Source organism: Dipteris shenzhenensis, chromosome 26 (assembly GCF_047967505.1).
Source record: "Dipteris shenzhenensis isolate YYH24624 ecotype China chromosome 26, Dip_SZ_1.0, whole genome shotgun sequence".
Classification (NCBI taxonomy): Eukaryota; Viridiplantae; Streptophyta; class Polypodiopsida; order Gleicheniales; family Dipteridaceae; genus Dipteris; species Dipteris shenzhenensis.
In genome coordinates, this window is record NC_141621.1 from 41,105,293 (window position 1) to 41,124,450 (window position 19,158).

Sequence of the window (19,158 nt, forward strand, 5' to 3'; positions counted from 1 at the left end):
CCCCCCCCCCCACACCCCTCTCTCTCTCTCTCAAATGGGATGAAAGAAACCCTCAAAGTATCAGTCTTTCCACAGTTGTTGAGTCGATGCTTGAAGCCCATGCCTGTGATCAAGAAAGTCTAGTCAAGTTTGGACAAGGTCTAGGCAGCTTATTGATCAAACCCAGCCTCATCAGCTCAAAATGTCAGATTTCAAACAATTAGCCCATCCAACCCAAGGAAAACAAAAAAATCCCACCATTACTGTCATTTACAACTACATTTTTGGTGAAAGATTCTACCAACATTGCAGTCACTTTCTTATAAAAGGCTGAGCTACATGTCAAAATTGAATTTGCAATGAATTACATGTAAGGCTTGAACCACAGCTTTCAGAAACAGGTGGATGAATCCAATTGCACAGCTGACACCTCCAAAACAGCTCATGCAGAAGCCTCAAGTGAATTTGGCTGAACGATAGAACACAGCTATCATACCTTGTTAGCCACTTTAGGCAGGAATTGGTTTGATAATACAGAAAAATAAGAGTGGCATAGTTTGCTTCAAGGTCACAAGACCACCAAAAGGTACGATTCAAAATTCGTGCTGACCACATGTGCTCTTTCACAAGCTTCTTCAATTTCATCCACCATATAATTGCCTTTCTTGTCAATAAATATGGCAATTGAACTCGTCCATAATCGCTTTGACAAAATAGAACATGTTAAATATTCTTTGTTGACTTTTTCCTTCTTGAAAGCTTGTAGAAAGCCATCCTAGCAATTTTGTAGGCCCAGAAAATACTCACAAACTGGATGCCCAGAGCTCCAACCTGCAAAGTGTGAGATTTGAGCAATGATCAGTTACTTCATACTTACAAGATCTAAGCAGCATTAATTTGAATATGTGGGAGGCTTCAAATTATCAACTTTGACATACACTTTTGATTCACTTAAATAACCAAGCATATAAATATGAAACCCAGGTTGTTTGTAGAACAATGGATGATGCCTGCAGCTGGGGTTACATTCAAATTATTTGTTCTGTTATTAACACTAAGCTTCTTTGCCAATTTATTTTTCTAAACTTTCTCCAAAGTGTCTTATTGCACTAATTTTTCTTAAAAGAGAGCCTAATGCTTGTTATGCTCACCCTAAGCTCTTTTATTTAAAATCCCAAACATTGCCAGCCTAAATCGTGAGTGCAGCTTTTGAATCTTGTGTTCATATCATCATGTTCAGGAGAAAAGAATAGAACATCATACACACCTTCACAGGCAAGGGGTTGTCCGCAAATACAGTTAAATAAACAAGGTAAGGTCCAAGTCCCAGCCTAGCAAAATTAAACACGAGAGCAAAACATACCTGCAAACATCATACGAAGCATCAGAATAGTTGACACAGTTTACAAGATCCTTAACGGCCACAAAGACTGAAGCTACTTTAACACTGTTAATCTTCTGTCCTTGCTGTGAATGATAGGTATGAGGTTTTCTCAAAAACAAATCAAACAGAAACTGTTATATGTTTTTGTGAGAAATAATTTTCACTCCTAAATGGTTGAACACCCTCATTAAAATAGTTCAAACATTGGATAATCACGACTTACATCATTTACAAGACTCAAGGTTGTATCTTTCAGGCCAAGCTCCTTCAGAAGTTCACGGGCGTGCATAAATGGGTTCGAGAGCTCCGACAGCCACAGACACATTACTATTTCTGTTCCACACTGTACAAAAATGCCCAAGATAAAACACATTATAAAAATATTAGCTCATTACAGACATAGGGTGCAATCTTTGAATTTAGGGGAAACAACATTTCAACCTTCTTGTTTTCCTTTATTTTCCGCAGAAACAAAAGGGTATTCTGAAGTCAAAATGTGATTTTGAAAGAAAAACTGTGCAGTGCCGTGCAAAAATTTGGTGTAACTGTATTTTAAAACCTAACATTTTCATGACTTCAAAACCAAGAATCACGGTATAAAAATAGATTCACCTACAGGATATTTTCTCCATATCAAATCAACCTTCTTTGCATGTATTATGTCTATACAGCTCATCCTTCGCCTCGAAAGACTCTTTATTTGTAGTACACACACCGCAAAATAGGCACAACAGTAAGACTCATATATCCATATACATATGTACATGGACACGTATATGTATATTTATATGTGGTCTTTCCCATGGCTATGCTTGAATCTATGTTTTCAATATGCCTAATGTGAAGCTGTGTACAACATGCAGTCCCTTTGGTTTGATACAAGGTACGTGACAGGTTGGTCTAGCCTCTTCGTCTTATATTCATCAATACTTTAGAACCTTCAAGCTAATTACAATATATACCCTCATAAGAGTAGAATATATCCAATCTAACAATTAAAACTTTGTAGAACAAGCAAAAGAACAAAGGGAAAATATCTTCTTCTTTTTTAAAAGTAAAGAGGAAAATAAAAAAAGAAGAAAAAGAACTTAGTAAGCAAAGCTACACTTATGGTCTCATCGGTACCCAAGCATAAGCTGCCATCTGGGTTTCGAAAGATTCCGGAATCTCTTGGGTAAACCAGTCCTTAGTAAGCTTTGAAATCGCAACCAAACAACAAAAACTTTGAAAGTAAAAAGGAAGAAACGAGCGGAAAATTAGGAGTCGGGTACCTAAGAGTACATGGAACTCCAAAAATAGAACAAATCTAAGAATCAAACAGAAAATGGGCTATGAAGCTCCCCAACTTGGATTTTGATTTTACGTTCAAGGATCCTAAACATACCCAAAGCCGAAATTCTGAAGATATAACGACTAATAAAATTAAATTGCTAAATTGAGAGATAGATGCACTCTTACTTGTGCAAAGACGAGAGAACCTATAGAATTGGGAAGTAACCACTCCATATTTAGCCATATCAGAGATGTTTGATTGTGAGGCATTCGTATGATATCCAACAAACTACAAAAGCTTCCACTAGCTGTACAATTAAGTTCAAAAAACTCGAGGAAAAATTCCTCCACCAAAAGAGTTTGCATCTTTGTACATAAAGTCTTTAAAGTTTGGAATGTCTGGGACAAATAAGTCATCTATGAATCTCCTAACCTGACTTAGTTTATGAAGAACGACTGGAAAAGTCTCACAAGAGATCAAATGCTCCATAAACTCAAATTCACAAGTAAAGAGGTAGAAGTTTGCTAAGGAAACATCACAATTAGTGCCCATTGGAATACCAATGCTTTGTTAAAATAAAGAGTCTCCTAGATATGAACAAATTATCTAGAAGGAACTTCAACGAACAAAGGACATCTTCAACAGCTACAACTTTTGTGCACTCTTCTTTTTCGAATCTAGGTCTCGCCTTTTAGATTTCATCCAACAAGAATCAAAATGCAAGGCTGATTTTTTTACTATTCTTTTTCATATCTATAGTTAAAAACTTGTGAAAAGCGCTTTCCTATTCACAACTTCAGATCTTCCAAGTCTATCTTAGTATAGAGTGTAGTTCAAGCAAGATTGGAGTACACTTCTCTTCTACACTCCGAGAGGAGTTAAAAAACTTTATGACTGGTATAACTCCCACCAAATCATATATAACTCTTAATTATGAAAAGGCTCTTTTTTAGCGTCTGGACAAAAGAACTGTGAGCACTTTGCACCAGTAGCAAAGGAATGTCACATTTGTACACCTTAACCTAAAAAGAACAAGTTTATGCCAGTCCAAACAAAAGTACTCTCCATCTGGTATGTACTCTTGGAATCAAACAAAAACAGAAAATGGCAAACTCTATAACTTTCATATAACTGTTAATTATGAAAAGGCTCTTTTTGAGCGTCTGGACAAAAGAACAGTGAGCACTTTGCACCAGTAGCAAAGGAATGTCACATTTGTACACCTTAACCTAAAAAGAACAAGTTTATGCCAGTCCAAACAAAAGTACTCTCCATCTGGTATGTACTCTTGGAATCAAACAAAAACATCATGCTAGTGTGTCACAAACCCCTAACAAGAAGCATGGAGAGGGAAGAAAGACAAGAAGGGAAGGAAGAGTGAGGAGGTGAGAGGAGTTGAAAAGGGTCCCCAAGGAGGGAGGGTATTTAAGGAAAGGTGAACCCCTTGGTAGGCATCCATGTGAATCCAAACAAATAGAACATAACCATAATCATAAAAACATCAATACATAAGGATCTTTGAGCCCACGGAGAGGATGGAAGTCAAGATGTAGCATCACTGTGATCATCACACAGAAGCTGAATGAGGGGTCAAAGCCAAGGGGGAGCCCGATGATGTATGGAACTGCGGTGGCATAAAACCTATGATAGATCACTGACGGTCGGTATGTGTGGTCCACTGTGGCCCTGCGTCGGACTTGCCACTGTCATTTCCGTCGACCATGCCTTTGATATGGTGAACATGAGGGAAGGTCCCCAAGTCTAATCTGTGCCTCAACCTGCTCGCAAGTCTGTCGTGACGTCCTTAGATCCGCCGTCTCCCTGAGGCCTGCTAGTCCGTGCTATCTAACTCGAAAAACTCAGTAATCATGCTCTAAGTATGTATGTACTGCAGGGCGACACAGACTACCTTGGTTGGTGCTATCCTCTTCTATGGCAGTAGCAACTCAGGGTGATCAGAGATAATGGTATACACACAAATGCAGATGGTTCAAGAGACTGGGTTTCCATATAGACAGGCTGCTGCCCTTCTAGTATAGCAATGACGCCTCATTTGTCCTGTTTCGGAGCAACAAGTTCAACCCAATCATCCGAGAGGATCTTTTACAGCTACACACATTCAGGATTTGGTTAGCACCAATAGAGATCCTTGTGAAGCTCATCTTCTGTAAGAATCAATGCTTACGCATCTCTAAGGAGGGTTTCATTGACCTGCCAGAGTACACTCAGACCCACCTACCCCACTGGCTTAGGATTGCCATTGGGCAGTTCCGTGTTTCATCACACCGACGCCGTATCAAGAGTGGACGAGTGAAAGGGATCCACAGAGAGTCATATTTGCACACTGTGTGACCGACATGAGATCCGTGCCCGGTCTACTACGAGATTCATGAACGATACCACTACCTCTTTAGAAATGGCTTCAGGCCCCTTTCCAGACTTCTCTCATACCTAGACCAGAGGTGCCTCACCGCTTTGATTCATGAGGCAGTCTGACATAAAGAGAGTCTCGTCTGATCATAGAGATAGGGGTGGGAGGCCTTATCAGACTCATCTTAGAGTGTGATCATGGAGTTCTTCCAGCCAGAGCATATTGCCCCCCTGATCACAGATAGCAGGCGAGGTAGAGACCCAAGACTAAGGCGCGGCACATTCGACAAAGGACAGACGCATAGCTGACATCTGATCTATGTTCAAACCCGGGATACAGCCGACAGGGGTTACTATCTCGCTTGTCAGGCGAAGAGCCCTTGCCAGGAGGTCACGACAAACTACACTTCCAAACAGTAGACATCGATCTATCACGGGCTTTTTGCCTAATAGCCTAGCCCGTCACCATGCGCACTTTGACGTTTCATGCTGTTGTGCTGTATTGTATTATATTGAATTAGGTTGTATCTGCTATGATGCTGATGATGTTAGTGAGGACTATGACTACGGTGACATTGATGATGATTAACATTGACTATGTCCTACACAGTTTTCTAGCATGGGTTAGGATGCTCGTTTAGTAGCTCCACCCTTTTTTCTCATTGTATCAGGTTTTCTATTAATCTCATAAACCCATCGGTCTCTAGTAGACTTTTATAAACTCTCTCTCTCTCTCTCTCTCTCTCTCTATATATATATATATATATATATAGTCTAACCATACATCTTGTGCTTGCCTACGTGTCTTGAGTAGATGCTCCCTGTGTGGGACAATAAAATAAATAGGGGTCTGAAACCATCCCTGAAGAGACAATGATAGCAACCTCAGATCTCCTAGTATACAAGGCATTTAAAAGCGAAGTGCTCCTTCGACACAAACTCTTGCCGATACACACAAAGTACAAATGTGACCCTCTCTAGTTATACCTTTGGGCTGCTCACTCTCAATGCAAAGTCAGTGTGATAAGACTCAAAATTGCCCGATTGATATCCTCAAGGGGTGGGGGAGGTTGATCCATGTATATCCCAGTGGATCAATGAAGCTCTCCTTTGAAATCCGCAAGCAATGGTCCCTGTAGAAGATGAGCGTCACAAGAAGCTCATTGAGTACCAACCAAGTCCTGAATGTGTGTACCTAAAAGAGATCCTCCCAAATAACCTAATTCACCTCATGATATGTGAGCGGGATAGAGGGGGCCTTAATGCTATAGGTAAATTGTCCGTCTAGAGCCCCAAACTCTCAAACATCTGTGTGTACATGCATACCAACACCTCTTATCGCCTTGAGCTACCAAAGCCATGGATGAAGATAGGGCTGGCCATGGTATAGGATATGTCATGAGTGAAGGGGTGTGCCCGCCCATACAAGAGTAGGACTTCCGATTAGTTTGGGGTCTGATTCTGGCTGGATCTGAGGGTAGGTTTCCCAAGGCATGGGGCCAAATTGGAGTGGCTGATCAAGGTAGATCAGGCGTGCTAAAGGAAGGCCAGCCATTTGTGGAGCTCAAGGCGGGTCTGAAGTAAGGCGTGGACAGCAAGAGGAGAAACCGCTCCTCCTTTCTCCCCACCCACCCTCGCTATCAAAAGGGATGTCCATCTGACACTACAATTTTGTGTGTAAGAGCTTGGATTATTTGCTGGAAAAGGGCATTCATCATCAGCTTACAATGAAGCTTAATCCTCAGCAGAATCCTTCAACTGAGAGGAAAAATCGCACTCTCATGGAGATGGATAGATGCATGCTTACGAGCAAGAAATTGCCTCACAAATTTTGGCTTGAAGGTCTCATGTGTGCCAATTATGTCTTGAATCGTGCTCCCACGAAGGCTTTGAAAACTATGACACCATATGAAGCTTGGTATGGAAAAAAGCCTTCACTGAATCATTTCCGTATTTTTGGTTGTGTTGCATATGCCCATGTGCCCAAAGAGTTTCATCATAAGCTGTAAGACAAGACACTCAAATGCATTTTTGTTGGGTATAGCGCAGAAAGCAAAGGATACTATCTCTATGATCATGTTGCTTGCAAGATCTTTGTTAGTAGAGATGTGATCTTTTCTGAAAATTTAGCAAATACACATGCTGAATTTAATATGCCAGCTACTTCACATTCAGATGATGTTTTTGAAGGGCTGATACCCATTGCTTTGGGTTCTAGAGCTGATATGCATGCTGCAAATCAGGATTTACAGCAAGTTCCTGTTGTTCCACATGCCCTGATTCAGCCCCAAGCTGATTTCATTCCTCCACAGGCAGTGGAAGATGCAGCTAGGCAGGAAAGGACAGAAATACAAACAGCAAAATCAGTTCCACATTGGCTACTCCAAACTCTGAAGGAGAGTAAGCTTGATGCTCCTTTGCCTGGCAGAACTCGCAATGCCACAAGACCTGAACATGAGAATTTTGTTGATTCAATCTTTGTAGGTACAATTCTGGATGAAGAAGAGCCGGATTGCTTTGAAGAGGCTAAGGATAATGGTGCACTGGATGAATGCCATGCAGGATGATTTGCAGTCCATTGATAAAAATCAGACTTGGAATCTTGTGCATTTGCCACCAGAGAAAGAGTGCATTTGCCACCAGAGAAGCATGCCATAGGTACCAAATGGGTTTTCAAAATAAACAGAAAGCCAGATGGGTCAATTGACAGGTATAAGGCAAGGCTGGTTGCCAAAGGCTATGCTCAGAAAAAGGGCATTGATTGCGAGGAGACATTTGCAAAGCTTTGTATGGGCTGAAACAAGCTCCACATGCTTGGTAATCAGAGATTGATGCATTTCTGACCAGCAAGGGTCTCAATAATAGTCCAATTGAGAGTACCCTCTCCATCAACAAGGATGGGGGGGATATTTTGGTCATCATTCTTTATGTAGATGATCTGCTGCTCACAGGGTCCAATGAAGGAATTGCAAATTTCAAGGATGAGTTGAGAGCTACTTTTGACATGTCACATTTGGGCATGCTTCATTTTTATTTGGGAATCCAGTTCATACAAGAAAGTCATGGCATCATTATGTCTCAATCCAAGTATGTGCAAAAGCTTTTGGATTGGTTCAAGATGCAAGACTGCAAGCCTACAACCACTCCCATGGAGCCACGGCTGAAGCTTACCATGTATGGTGGAGGTGAACCGGTTGATGTCACACTTTACAGCCAGGCTGCTGGATGCCTCATTTACTTGTGCAATACTCTGCCTGACATTCAATTTGCAGTTTCACAAGTGAGCAGATATGTGCACAACCTGAAGACTTCTCCGCATTGGCAGGCTGTAAAACGCATTTTCTGTTACTTGCAAGGCACTAAGTCTTATGGCTTGATGTTTCCTAGGGGGGGTGACTTGCAAATGCATGCTTACACCGACTCCGATTGGGTTGGAGATAATGATACAAGGCAGTCCACAAGTGACAATTGTTTCTTTTTGGGCCATGCTTGCATTTCTTGGTTGAGCAAGAAACAAACTACTATGGCTACCTCCTCATGTGAAGCTGAGTACAGGGCAGCTTTCACAACAATAGTTGAGTGTGTTTGGCTGCGCCGTTTGTTTGCTGATCTTCATCTCTCATTGGAGGTTCTTTCTCCAATTCTCACTGATAGCCAAAGTGCTATAGCAGTGGCCAAGTGTTTCATGCTCGCACGAAGCACATTGAGGTTCACTATCACTATGTCAGAGAGAAGTTGCATGTAGGGGAGATCAATATGATCTACGTGTCCACACATGACCATGTTGCAGACATATTCACCAAAGCACTTCCTCGTGAGAAGTTTGACGCATTTCGCAGTGCCCTGAACTTCTCTCCTTTTGGTGATTCATCATTTCCTTGTACATCATCACATTGAACTTGCATGGGGGTGTTGGAATTGTAGCCATAATTAATGGCAATGACAAATGTATATATACCTAGATGAATCCAAGAACATTCCCAAACTCATCCTCTAAGAACACAACATAGTGCAGTTTCAATCTCACGATAGTCACTCATAAGATTGAAAACCATAAACTCCATCACGCATAGCAAGGACTAGCTACTATGACATCCCCACTAACGTCATCAACGCCCAACAATGGGTGTAGACCATAGTATAAAAATATGCTCTCACACATACAAATCCACACACCCACACTTGAGCGTCCATTTATACAAAGTCTTCGTACTGAGTTTCTGTTGGCACTCCGGAGGTGAAGGGCAGACTCAGCCGTGATGAAGGCTAGCACTAAAGGAGAAGGCTAATCAAAAAGTAGTCCAAAATCTCTTTCATTCAAGCTACAACTGATTGTGAAGTCTAAACGATTTCATTTTAGTCTCTCCCAAACGAGCAGGGCAACGCACCATTTAAGATAGATAGAATTATCGCAAAACCAGCAGGCCGCAACTTGGACGAAAACTTCACAAGGTGAAATTTGCATGTCCGCTAATACGGCAGAAGCATATACCTAGATGAATCCAGGAACATTCCCAAACTCATCCTCTAAAAACACAACATAGTGCAGTTTCAATCTCATGATAGTCACGACAATGACCAATGTATGACTAATAAGTGGGATAAGGGCACTTTTCTCTCATTTACAGGTTTTTTCCCCTAACCAAAGTTAGTGGGTTGGTTAGGTTTTGTCACTGAGACAAAACCCCCAATCTTGTAAGCTTTCTTATCTTTTTCTATTCAACTGTGTGTTGCTCTCTTGCTCTCTCACTCTTGCTCTCCTGCTCTCATCTCTTCCTCTCTCCGTTCTCACACATAGGCCCTCATGATCTTTCGCTCAGCCGTTGTGAACCTTCCCGGCTGCGTGTTTGACACCACTACCTATGAAAAGCATGCATGAAGTGAGGCGTTGTATCTGTGAGAGATCAAGTGCTGGCTGGTAAGGGACATCATATAGTGTGTAATTAACTCCTCCTTGTTCCCACGGATGAAAGCTTGCTTCTTCCGGTAAACCAGATGGCAGTACTCACATATTGTCTCTGCCTCACTCGGAAGATGATGCTTCGTTTTGAGTCGGAGTTAAGTTGTCGGCACAAAGCCTTACACTCATCATTGTACCAGCTATTGCAGTGTATTGAGCCGAGGAGTGGAGGACGCGTGGATCGAGTGGTGTGTGCGAAAGAGATATGTTGTCTCAAGTTGTGGGATACTAATGCCCGTAACCCCTTCAATGAGGATCCACCCTCAAATGCTAGACCCTAGCCAACTAATACCTACTTGAACATTATAAAAACATATGCATTATTTTCGCAAACATCCTTATTTAAAGAACGTGAAATTTCAACAAAAAGATATGCAATAAATGAATTACCAAGCAAGTGGATAAGTGTTCAGTGAAGAGACTTGACAATGAATAAGATCCTTCAAAACCTTGCATTTTTGAAAGCTTGTGGAAAGAGACAAGATACTGTGGAGTGAAAATCTCATCATTTACACATGTCATCAGCATTTCCAAAAGGATAGCAAACATCGCATGTTACTTACCGTGTTGTAAAGAACAGAATATGCAAGGCTGGAGACGCTAACGATATGGTGAAGTGTGTTTGAATGATCTATAGGTGTTTCAAGAAGGCAGCAAAAGAAATCATAAATGAAGTATGCCAAGCTCACTGTCATAGCCCACATCTGCATAAAATCCAAAAAGAATGAAATGAAAATATTATCAATGATCGATTCAGAAAAGATCTCATACAAAAAAAGAATACCTTTCACTGAAATGACATGAAGCTAATAAAATTCATATATTCTCTATTTCAAAGAGCCCTCTCAGAAACTTAAAACACAAAGGCTGTTCCTCCAAGCATAAACAACAAGCCATCACGTTTGTGCTTGCATCACCAGTCCAATAGAGGCACCAAAGCAACCCTCTTCGACATAGTCTGCAAGGCAAATGACTGCATAGGAAAAATTTCACCTTAGATAAATGCTAGATTATGAATAGTGTGGTGATTTGACAAGTGGCATGTTGCCAAAGAATGAGCCTGAGAGCTCTTTGTAAAATGGTTCACGTATGGATTTTGAGCAGCAGCTTGCACGCTAACTTTTGTATACAGATTTTACAAAATGAATAAAACTTCGGGGGGTCCAGCCCGACAAGTTGTCTTGGGCCCTAGTGTCTTGCAGAGAGAGGGAGTAAGAGAAAGTTTTAAAAGCTACAAGCTACGCTGAATGAATAACTCGAAGTTTTCTGAGTAGTGGTAGATTGCACCTGATGTACAGCATGAGTGAGGGCTTCTTTGTGGGGGTTCCCGCCAAACGTGAGGTTAGATCAAGAGGGGCTGGATCCATACCAGGGCCACCTGTACAGCCAGGGTACCACGCTGGATGCAGCCATCTTCAGGGCTGGTAAGGGTTGCTAGAGGCTTCGCTAGGGTATAACCGTAGGTCCAACGGGCTCTGGTCTCCCCCCCTTCATTCCCCGGGGTGCTTTTTGACGCTGTGGTGTTCCAGCATTAGAATAAGTTGTGTCCGTCTCGTTTCTACCCGATTTTGGGTCTGATTTGACCCGCCCTAGGAGGGCCCAAATTGCCACCTCGGACCCAGTAGTTCACACCTTATCTGGTAAGATTGCATTACTTGAGGATGCCTTGCAGCAGTTATTAGCGCAACAGTTACAGGCAAATGCAGGGCAGTCTGAACTTAGAAGAGTGATACATAGTATGTCTGCCATACCTTCTCGAGATGAGAAAGGAAAGGCTCCGATGGAACCGGAGTCTAGTATCCATACGGTCGAGCCTAGGAGGGCTAAAGTACCTAATATTGCCGATTATAGGCCGGAGAAGTATTCTGGTCGGATGAATGACCGTAGTTCCGATATCATTGAGACCTAGTTGCACAAATGGGACGAGGCGTTCGCCATTTGTGAAATAAAAAATGATATCAAGAAAATCCGCGAGGCCACCCACATGTTTAGTGAAGCAGCGGATAGGTGGTGGATTAAGACGATTTACTACGTCCGTATATCGGAAAGTTTGTAGTACATTTTATTGACGATATTCTGGTATTCAGTAAAAGTATTATTGAGCATCGCGAATACTTAAGAATAGTGTTCAGTCCTATGAGCAAAGCCAGTCTTTATGTAAATAAAAAGAAAACTATACTGTGTATGGTTAGACTTGAATATTTAGGATTCATAATTACTCCAGAGGGGGTAGAAATGGATCCAAAGAAAGTGGCTGCGGTACTAACTTGGCCAATCCCTTAGAGTCTGACCGCTTTTTTGCGATCATTCTTGGGATTTGTCCAATTTTATCGAAGGCATATTAAAGGATATTCCGAAATAGTATCGCCATTGACTGATCTGACCTCAGATAAAGTACAATCAACAAGAAAGTTTTAACGCCGTGAAACAAGCTGTGATTTCAGGACTGGTGTTAAAAATAGATCCCCAGAAACCGTTTTTCCTAGAAACCGATGCAAGTGGCATTGCGGTAGAAGCGGTTCTTCTTCAAGAGGGAAGGCTAGTAGCCTTTGAAAGCAAGAAGCTTTCTCCCTCTCAGCGAAATTGGCCAACTCATGAATTGGAGTTGTATGCTGTTATCCATGCTTTGAAAACATGGAGGCATTATTTGTATGGCTCAGAGTTTTATGTGAATGTTGATCAAGATACTCTGAAACATTTTTGTAAACAACCTCACTTGAGAGGCCGCCAAGCTAGGTAGGCAGAACTCATGCAGGAGTTTAGTTTGACGATTCGGTACCGAAGAGGAAAAGATAATAAAGTTGTTGATGCGTTGTCACGCATTATGCATAACATGAGTTTCATGGTATTAGAGAGTGCTCTAATGATCGAGATTAGAGAAACTCAAAAGGTGGACGAATTTGTCCAGAGTCTATGGCCTAAGGCTCATGTGTTAAAACTCGGGGAAAACGAAAAGGATGACCTGGCATCCAGAAAAGACCAAACTTATGCAAGATATACCATAAGGGATGGTATGCTGAAAAGAAATGGCAAGGTAACATCAGAATGATCTCAGGCAGAGAGTCATTCAACGGTGCCATGATAGCCCATGTGTGGGACATCCAGGAGTCGAGAAGACATATGATCTCGTGAAGCGAGATTTCTTTTGGCCAAAGATGAAAAAGCATATTCATGAATATGTGACATGTTGTTTTTCGTGTCAGGTAAGTAAGGCCGAGTGGGTGAAGCCACCTGGACTTTTACAGCCCTTGGAGATACCACTAAGTGGGAGAGCATTTCCATGGACTTTATTGTGGGTCTGCCTACGACACAAGGAGGGTATGATTCTATCCTTGTGGTGGTTGATCGTCTAACCAAGATGGCTCACTTCATTCCAACTAGAGAGTCTGTTAGTGCCCCCCAAGTGGCGGATTTGTTTATTAGACATATATTTCGTCTGCATGGATTGCCTAGATCCATAGTGTCAGACAGAGATGTCAGATTTACCGGTCATTTTTGGACAGCGGTATTTGAGACACTAAGGACTGAGTTGGGAATGAGTAGTGGGGATCATCCTGAAATGGATGGTCAGACGGAGAGAGTCAACCAGATTTTAGAGGATATGCTGAGGGCATATGTGTCATTGAGGCAACATACATGGGACAAGTGGTTGCCATTGTTAGAGTTTGCCTACAATGATAGAAAACATTCCTCTACGGAGTTTAGTCCGTTTGAATTGAATTATGGTTATAGACCAACAAATCCAACTACAGTTGGAATACCTCAGAGAGTGCCTAGTGCCGCGAACTTTGTGGTTCAAATGCGGGAGATGCTAGCACTTGCGAGAGCTAATATCTGCCAGGCTATGGATAGAGCCAAGGCGTATGCGGATAAAAACCGGTCTATAAGAGAATTTAAGGAAGGAGAAAATTTTTTTCTCAGAGTTCCTTCGCACTCGAAGTCGTTGACTTCAGGAGAGTGTGCTAAGTTATCACCTCGATATTGTGGGCCGTGGTTAATTCTAAAGAGAATAGGCAAGGTAGCCTATAAATTAGAATTGCAACAGGGTTGCAAGGTGCACCCAGTGTTTCATGTTTCTCGTTTAAAGAAATTTTTGCATACTCGTGACTCACTAATCGAAGGTGTGGTTTTATTTCACGAGATAGAGGATAATGCAAGACGCAAACCAACAAGAATCCTGGACCGAGGAACAATGCAAGTGCGAAATCGGAAGATACCCACGATGTTGGTTGCATGGCATGGTCAGCCTCTATCAGAAGCTACCTGGGAATCCGTATACCAGTTGCGGAGAGTGTTCCTAGACTTTATCATCAAGGACGCTGATGTCTGAAGAGGGAAGGAATGTTATGCTCTGGTTGAGGTGGCATGACCTCGGAAGAATCAGTCGACATTTCCCTTAAGGATCTACGTTTGTAATATATGTGTTTGCGCTTCATGTAAATGATCGGGAGGGAATTAATGTCAAGGTCCTAGGTGAGGGCTGATAGCACCAGACTAGGTGGATTTAAGGCTAAGGGCCTAATGCAAGAAATGTGCCTAGGGGCAAAGGATTTCAAAGTATCCCAAGAGAGGGGTAAAAAAAAGATGCATTAGGAAAGGCCCTATAATGATGGTGTAGAAAAGGGGTAGGGGCAGATTTAGAGAAAGGGGGATAGACTAGCAGAAAGGGGGAGAGATAGGGGAAGAAGGGAGGAGAAGGGGTAGGAGAGAGAGAGAATGAGGTGGGAAAGAGAGGGAGAGATTGAGAGGGAGTAGGGGAGAGAGAGAGAGAGAGACAGTGAGTGAGCGTAGGCAGGAAGGAGGAAGGGAGAGTAGATAGGATTAGGTGTCACATCAAAAAGTCCCTTACAATCCTTTTGGGTTGACTTATATAGTCCCCCACAGTTCCCACATTTCCCCTACTATTCTCCCATCTATTTCCCCCTTAAAATCCTTCTTTTTCCCACCTTCATTACAGCCATCCCTTCCCAAAGAATTTTGCCCTCAAAATTTCCAAGAGGTTGCCCTGGATGAGAAGGATACAACAGAAACTGATCAGCTCTATAGGAGATAGGGGTAGTCCTGCACAATGCTCTCAGGTTGCCAAGAATTCTGATCTTCCGTTAAACCTTTCCATTTGATGAGGTATTCTCTGTAGGCTTTGTTCCTGAGTACATGATCTCTGAAGCCCTTGATTTGCTCCGGCACATAGATTATGTGGCCCTCTTCATCCATAGGAGGCAGCTCAGGAAGAACCTGGACTGCCCTGCAAGTGCTTGATTGGTTCATCGTTAAGGGTTGTGGTTTTCGATTGGGAAAGAAGGAAGGAGAAAGAGAGAGTGGGTGAATTCGATGCTAATGTGAGGGGCTAGGTGAGAGAGAGTGAGAGGTGTAGTTTGGAGAGAGCGGAGAGGATTGTAGGAGAGACGCGAGAGGAGCCACTAGGCAAGTGATGGGCTGAGGCGGAACCCTAGTGATCCCATGTACAGCTGAGCTGCGCAGAGATCAGGATTGCGTCATGCAAGGGAGTGCAGAGGGGTATGTCATACGCTAGAGCAAGGTCGCATCAAGGCTGAGCTGTTTCGGGAGGTAGGGGGGGCTGGAAGCTTAAAAAAGCACCACCCCTCCAAGTTAGGAGGGTGGGCTTTCTTAGAAAGCTGAGCTTTCTAAAAGCTTGGACCACCCACCTTATAGCTTGGCGAAATCGCAGCTCTGCCCTAGATTATGAATGCGCACACGTGAAGACCCCTCCACGCCCCTCTTGCGGATTTCGTCACCTGGTACGACCTATTGCAAACGTCTGTACGGCTCATCCAGGAGCGGGAGCATCCGGGTTCAGTGATTTGAGCTCATCGTCAGATTCGTAGCTCTTTTCATCAGCCAGCCTCTCTTTTCTTTGGTCACCTCCTATCTGGCCAGGTTTCCCTCTATTCCAGTCTCTCCGAGCCCACCTGTTGCTTCTCTTCTCTAAGTCTACTTTCTTCATCAGATCAGATTTCAGTTATGGCTGATTCCATAGACCCTGGGCTCGCTATGGGTGATCAAGATATGAATTACCATGCAGATGATGACCACGGCCTCTACGATGATTTGATTATGAAGACTGCCTTCAGTAAATTCACCACTGCTCTCGATGAAAAGTTCGAGCGAGTTAATACGAATCAAAAGGGGTTGACACAGAGAGGGATTCAGACTTCACTCTCCCTTTGACTAGCACTGTTCAAGCGCTCACGCATGTGGGTGCTTTGGCTTCAGTTTTAGGTCCGAATATCACTCAAGATCCTTATCACGGTGATCAAAAGTCTCGTACCAAGGAAGTGGTTGACACTTGGTTGCACAAGTGGCAAGTACACTTCCAGTTTCACCCTTATCCAGATGACAAGAAGATGCAGCTCGCAGCAGGGTATATGTCAGGGAAGGCTTTATTTTGGTGGAAGAAACTCCGACCCAAGCCTGCAAGATGGATAGAATTCGAAGAGGTCTTCAAGAAAGAGTTTCTGAAGGAGGAGGAAGATTACGATATCGTAGGCAAGCTCAAGGCCCTCGATATGTCCAAGCTGAATTTGACTTTTGAGGTCTATCTTCATAGGTTTCGTGATTTGCAGACCAGAGCTACAAAGATGGATCCAGTTACCTTGTTAGGATTCTTTGTGGATGGTTTGCCTGACTCGTACAAGCTTCAGATTAAGAAGAACAAGTGTACCACTTTGCAAGAGGCCATGAACTATGCACGCATCTATGATGATACCATGGCCAATGCAAAGGGAACCACCGTTGTTGACACGAGTGGGAAGAACAAGTCCAGTCTACCACTGATACCGGGGAGTCGAAGTCTATAGACAACGCCTCCAAGAAGAACTCGACTCAGACGAAGAATGGTCATGCCCGTTTCCTACGCACGTTGAAGTTAAAGAAAGAAGGACGTTGCTTCATATGCGAGGAGCGGGGCCACACTCAGCATGATTGTCCCAAGCGCAAGACCCAGATGCAAGCGCCGAGACCGAAGCTCCATGCAAGACAAGGTACCAAAGCTAAGGGAGCTAGCCAAGTTTCGATGACAGGTATTTCTGTAAATGTCATTTCCTACCCACTTTCTTGTAATTGCACTTTTAATAATTCGTTATTGGCCCCCATGACCTTTTTCGAGTTTATAGAGTAGTAAGGGACCAAAGAATTCACATTCTCTTTGACCCGGGCAGCTCTCACAATTTTGTTAATTACAAACTTGTGCAGAGGATGGGGCTGTCCATGATACCTAGCGATCACACCTAGGAGGTGCAACTTCCCACTGAGAAGCAGTTTTGGGATTGCAAGATTGACATACTTTCTATCCGAATTCAAGACTACACAGCTGCTCTTAGGTGCTATGTCATGCACTTGGAACATGTGGACTTGTTAATCGGAATAGAGTGGTTTAAAACCCATGATATTCGGATTGGATGGAAAGAGCATACACTCTCTTTTTTGGATAAGGACACCCCAATGTGATAATATTCCCTCTTCTCAAGGACCTGTTGTATCTGCGATGCAGCTTCGGAATATAATAAACACTTCTCATTATGATGTGTATCAGTGTGTTTTGATTCCGCTTTCTTCATTTGTTGTCTCTGTTAATAACAAAAATGATTTAAGCGTGTTTGAACACCGTGAATTGAGAATCTTGTTGGATGATTTCATGGATGTATTCCCTGCTCAACTACCGGAAGGTTTACCTCCAAAACGGGCAGTAGACCATCACATAGATTTAGTACCTGGGGCTCAACCTATTAGTATTCCACCTTATAGGATGAGCCAGCTTGAGGAGGATGAGTTAGCTTTACAACTACAAGATTATCTGAATATGGGCTATATTCACGCAAGTAAATCACCTTGGGGAGCACATGTCCTCTTAAGAAAGAAGAAAGATAATTTGGAGAATGTGTATAGATTATAAACGATTGAATAAAGTGACAATTAAGAATCGATACCCTCTTCCTCGTTCCGATGATTTGATAGGCATTTGACCGGAGCAAAGTATTTCACTAAGATTGATTTGCGTACGGGTTATCACCAAATCCGTATCTATGCTAAACACATAGATAGAATCACATTCCGCACTAGGTATGGTTGCTATGAGTTTCTCGTATTACCTTTTGGTTTGACCAATGCACCTGCTACCTTCCAATAAATAATGAACGATTTGTTCTGAGATTTTTTGGGAAAATTCGTTGTCGTGTTCTTAGATGACATCTTGGTATATAGCCGAACGCTAGAGGATCACATTGGACACCTCCGGATTGTCTTAGTTCTACTAAGACAACATAAGCTCTATGCCAAGACGAGTAAATGTGACTTCTTTATGAAGGAGATCATTTACTTAGGACACAAGATTTCTTCTGAAGGTATTAGCATTGATCTAAGGATTCACGGTTTTTCTACGAAAGTCTGTGCGTGATTATTTGAAAGGTCGTGGAAGCAGGTCTACCCAGCTGATCTCTTGGAATGATGCATTGAACAAGGCTTTTGAAACCTTGAAGTTAACTATCAAGGAAGCTCCTGTTCTTGCATTACCCGATCCTACCCGGCCTTATGTTTTAGAGGCCGATGCAAGTGATTTTGCAATTGGGGCAGCTTTATTCCAAGAGGGTAGACCTGTAGCTTTTGAGAGTAAGAAGCTAGACGACACCCAATCGTTGGCCCACACTAGAAAAAGAACTCTTTGCAGTTGTGTATGCTCTGAAGGTTTGGAGACACTACTTGTACGATTCGAAGTTTCTTGTATTGACAAATCATCAGTCAATCAAGTATGTGTGTGACGGGTCAGAATTGAGGGGAAGAAAGGCTAGATGGGCAAAGTTAATGCAAGATTTTGATTTTGAAATACGTTATCGAAAGGGTTCCATGAATAGTGTGGCGGATGCCTTAAGTTGAGTCAATTTGTAAATGCTATGTCATTTACGAAAATATCCTCATACCTATTTCAATCCTTGAGAGGGCTTTACGCAACTGATAGTCATTTTAGTTCTTATTGGCAAAAAGTCCAAGATGGGAGCTCCATGGTTGACCAGGACTCAGGGATTGTGCCACCTACGGTACAGGCGGCAGGAGGCCAGTGGATGATTAGGAAAGGCTTGCTATTCCGGAATGGAAAGATATGTGTGCCAAATGTTTTGGATCTTCGATCCAAGATTCTCTGGGAGTGTCATGATGCTTCTAGTGCTGGACATCCAGGTA

The 19,158-nt window shown here is 42.6% G+C and overlaps 2 protein-coding genes and 1 pseudogene across 2 annotated transcripts in view; 1 reads left to right on the plus strand and 2 right to left on the minus strand.

The window, feature by feature from the left end:
- Positions 1-274: 274 nt before the first annotated feature.
- The window catches only part of LOC147885077 (uncharacterized), a 31,125-nt gene continuing 12,241 nt past the window's right edge, over positions 275-19,158 (minus strand). The window contains exons 2-5 of the mRNA XM_087397684.1: positions 10,530-10,670; positions 1,587-1,706; positions 1,247-1,342; positions 275-810 (exon numbers count right to left, since the gene is read on the minus strand). Of these exons, the coding sequence (XP_087253810.1) occupies positions 703-810; positions 1,247-1,342; positions 1,587-1,706; positions 10,530-10,670 (465 nt within the window). The 3' untranslated portion in view covers positions 275-702. The remainder of the gene's footprint in view (positions 811-1,246; positions 1,343-1,586; positions 1,707-10,529; positions 10,671-19,158) is intronic.
- LOC147885078 (uncharacterized) lies at positions 2,670-6,367 on the minus strand (annotated as a pseudogene).
- LOC147885079 (uncharacterized) lies at positions 15,949-16,784 on the plus strand. The gene is made up of 2 exons (XM_087397970.1): positions 15,949-16,057; positions 16,126-16,784. The coding sequence occupies exons 1-2, from the start codon at positions 15,949-15,951 to the stop codon at positions 16,782-16,784; spliced, it is 768 nt and encodes a 255-aa protein (XP_087254096.1).

What these genes read in the sequence shown, in the direction of transcription:
- LOC147885079 (XM_087397970.1), top strand. Translation starts at nt 15,949, where the DNA reads ATGGCTGATTCCATAGACCCTGGGCTCGCTATGGGTGATCAAGATATG. An exon ending in GATTATGAAGACTGCCTTCA is followed by an intron (nt 16,058 to 16,125) that starts GTAAATTCACCA and finishes GGGTTGACACAG; the next exon opens with AGAGGGATTCAGACTTCACT.